This window comes from Mus pahari, chromosome 14 (genome assembly GCF_900095145.1).
Source record: "Mus pahari chromosome 14, PAHARI_EIJ_v1.1, whole genome shotgun sequence".
Lineage (NCBI taxonomy): Eukaryota > Metazoa > Chordata > Mammalia > Rodentia > Muridae > Mus > Mus pahari.
Window position 1 is genome coordinate 1,770,888 of NC_034603.1, and position 4,004 is coordinate 1,774,891.

At 44.4% G+C, this 4,004-nt stretch overlaps 1 protein-coding gene across 1 annotated transcript in view; it reads right to left on the reverse strand.

The window, feature by feature from the left end:
- The window catches only part of Smim23 (small integral membrane protein 23), a 4,927-nt gene extending 1,961 nt beyond the window's left edge, over positions 1–2,966 (reverse strand). Inside the window, exons 1-3 of the mRNA XM_021214075.1 lie at positions 2,803–2,966; positions 509–560; positions 287–354 (exon numbers count right to left, since the gene is read on the reverse strand). Of these exons, the coding sequence (XP_021069734.1) occupies positions 287–354; positions 509–560; positions 2,803–2,895 (213 nt within the window). The 5' untranslated portion in view covers positions 2,896–2,966. The remainder of the gene's footprint in view (positions 1–286; positions 355–508; positions 561–2,802) is intronic.
- Between the last annotated feature and the right edge of the window lie 1,038 nt (positions 2,967–4,004).

Consider the following 4,004-nt stretch of genomic DNA (forward strand, 5'->3'; position numbering starts at 1 on the left):
AGGGTTTCTCTGTGTAGCCCTGGCTGTCCTGGAACTCACTCTGTAGACCAGGCTGGCCTCGAACTCAGAAATCTGCCTGCCTCTGCCTCCTGATTGCTGGGATTAAAGGCGTGTGCCACCACGCCCAGTTTCAGGCAGGTCTCTTGTTTAAGAAAGCGCCCTAGGCCTAGGCATGAGATATGCCGTTCTTTCTGCCTGCTTCTAGTCATCCCTAACTAGCTCACAGATGACACCTCCTCTGAGAAGCCTTCCTGGGCTCCTTAGCACACACATCTCTGAATGTTACCTGGGGTGTCACAGGATTCTGAAAGTGGTTGCAGTCCTTGGTCTGTCCTGATACCTCCCAGTTGCTTCCTGAAACAGGCACAGATATTACCTCTTAACAAAGACAGTCTAAATAAGTGTGAGTGAGTGGTCTCCACAGTGGGCAGTGGGAGCAGGCGGGGGGGGGGCGCTCACAGGCACCCCTCCTCAGGTGGCTCTGTGGGCTTGGTTTCTTGCTGCTCACCTGATAACCCTGTACCCAGGTAGAGCACCAAGATGAGCAGTGCCAACAGCGTCTGGAACGAGAAAAGGAGGAAGGGCACAGGAGGGTGAATTCTTGGGTTCTGTCATGGGGGAGCTAACAGTCACTTGTAGACATTTCCCACTAAGTCGCACATGCTTCCGACCTTTGCAGATACAGGTGACAGGACAATGCCAGCATTTATGTCTTCCCCCTTCTCCTCTCCCCTGCTGTGAAGAAAATTTCATTGCCCCTGCCTTTCTGAATCACTTAAAGTCTTTTTTATTCCAAGCAGACTGTGGGAGGTCCCAGCTTTATGGAGGTATAATTCACATAAATGAACACATTTTTAAACGCACAGTCTGATTAGTTTTGACAAGTGTCTACATGTGACCCCAATGACCCCCTCCATCTTCTTGAAAGGTCCCCCATTCCCCTCTCAGTCAATCCACTGGGGTACCAACTGCCAGATGGTGCCTATTCACAAGCTTCACGGAAACGAGTCGACAGCGTCTTTTGCAAAATGTTTATGATTTGGCTCCATGCTTTCGTATGTTCAGCTTTATTGATGAGTATTTTGCATGAGCCTATCACAATCCCTACCTCCTGGTTTGCAGTTCAAGGTGGCCATGGATGACAGTGTTTTGAACACGCATGTACTTTGTCTTTGTGTGGGCATGTTTCTCATGTCTGCTGGGTGACTATTCAGACACAGAAATGCCAGGACATGGGGTGAATGTATGCTTAATTCTAGAACAATATTCAGGACTGTTTCTTGAGCTGTTTCCTCTGCTTTGCCCCATCATCTAGTCAGAGAATTCCAGTTGTTCTGTGTCCTTGTCTACACTTAATATTGTCAACTTCAATTTTAGGCATTTTATTATTTTTGTGTAGAGACATCTCAATCTACTTTCTAAGTGTTTTTTAAATTTTATGTGTATGTATAATTGTTCTGCCCACATGTATGTATGTGCAAACATGTGCAAACCTGGTGTTAGCAGACGTCCGAAGAGCTTTAGATCTCTTGGAACTGGAGTTACTAGAGATAGCTGTAGCTACTGTGTGGGTGCTACAAACCTGGGACCTCTGCAAGAGCAACAGATGCTCTTAGCTGCTGAGCTGTCCCTCCAACTGGAGGCTTAGCTTCACTTAATGGCTTTATTGGTGACCATTAATCTACATATCGTTGTTATGTTTATTGAAGTCATTTGCTTGATTTTTTTTTATTGGACTGTCTTTTGATTAAGATGTCAAGTTCTTTGACTATTTTGGATCTAAGTAGTTGGGAAATATTCATTGTGACTATTTCATCAACTCTGCCTTATCCTTTTGTTATCATTTGAAAATGAACAATTTCTTTTTTTTTATGTCTATGAAAAATGACATGTACACCTGCACTCCACAAGAGGGCACCAGACCCCATTACAGATGGGGGTGAGCCACCATGTGGGTGCTGGGAATTGAACTCAGGACCTCTGAAAGAATAGCCAGTGCCCTTAACTGCTGAGCCATTTCTCCAACCCACAAGTTTCTTTTTATAAATCCCAATTCATCCTTTTAGGATTTGCGTTTCCCATGTGAAGTCTAGAACATTTGTCGATTCTAAGGTTTGATTTTTTTTTTAAATTTTCTTCTAAACATTTTATTGTTTAGATTTTACATTTATGTGTTTGACCCATTTTAAAGTAGATGTTTTATATATAATGTAGAATATGACTGGAGAGTTTTAAAAATATAGATATCTAGTGGTCCTGCATTATTTTTAAGACTGCCTTTTCCTTGTTGAATTATGCAGATGCCCTTTATGTGTTACGTGGCTGCTCCTGGGTTCTGTTGCTTCAGTGCCCTGCATATCTGACTTTTGCTGCTAAGTCAGTATGAGTCTGTACCTGCTAGCCCCTCCATGCCACCGTACCACGCTTTGGCTTTGGCAGTCGACACGAACTCTCTGGGTGTTTATGCTGTTGAGTGGAGACTTTCTCTGAGGCTCCCATGTGTCGACTCCTGCTGTGTCCTCAGATGGTTTTCCCTCAGACCCATGTATTCCTTGCTGCCTTTTGTTATAAGGGCTCAGTTGTCCCATGAGACAAGAGATTTAACTGTAGTCATCTCCTTAGAAGCCTTGTCTATGTGTTGAGTCACTTGGGGGTTAGGGCTTTAACATACGACACTAGCACTATCATGTTTGCTATGAGAGAGAATGAAGTGAGGGATGCTTGAGACCCAGTAGTGGGATCTACTTGGGGGTGGGGCTTCAGGGGAATTGACTCCCTGCAGGGAATGCACCCTGGCCTTACCTGCTTCCTGTCATCACAGTGGTGGCTGCCCCTTCTCTGTTCAAGTGCCTCAGCAGCCTCCTGGCCTCTGCTACCCGTCTTCTGGATTGTCATGTCTCTGCTCAGGGTCAAAGTCTTGGGGTGGATGGAAGTACTTTCAGTGGACAGGCAGGTAGATGACTCCCCTCCCCCACTCTGTGTCATCAGGCAAGCATGAGTTCTGATGTCACAGAAGGCAGAAGGCAGCAAATCCCACCACTCTGAGATTTAACCAGTGTCGCTCATAAACACACACACACACACACACACACACACACATACACACAAATACACACATACACATGCACACACACATACAGACACGCACATATAGATAGGTTCTTATAGATACACAGACATCAACACACACATATATACACAGACACACTGACACACACAGATACACTGAGACACACATGCACACACAGACACACATAGAGACACAAACACACACACATACACATGAACACACAGAGACACACACATACCATACATACATACAGACAGACATAGATATACACACACACTCACAGATACAAACACACATACATATACAGGCACACACAGAGACACAGACAGACAGACAGACACACAGATACACACACACACACACACACACACGGATTCACACACAGATGCACACATGTAGTGAGCATTAGGAAGAGATGCTGTGAATGACTACATTTTCAGTTAGGGATTTTTCTCTTTTTATAAATATTTGCAAGTTATTACTAAAATGTGAATCTTTAGTTAGAAAAAAGAAAACCAAAGCCATTTTGAATGCAAGTTGACAATCTATGGAGACTATGATAGGTTCGCACCCAGCTGACAGCAGTAAGGAGCTGCACCGAGAATGGATCTGCCCCATCCCAGTTGTTACCCCATTTCCCTATTCCTACCCATAGTGTCAGCTTGCACTGCTGTAGGCTTCACAGCGGGAGGCATGGTTTTACCAGTTTTATTTGTACTTGCACGTGTGTGTCTACATTTGTGTTTAATTTCTAACCCTGATGCCATCTTTAAGTTTGATAACTGCTGACCCTCGTGCCAAGGATGCACAGGACCTTTGTATAAAACAGCACAGTACCTGCATGTAGCCAACACACAATTTCCAGAGGACTCTAAATTATATCTAGACTGTTGACAGTCTCTAATGCTACATCAATGTGTGAATGACTGCTCGA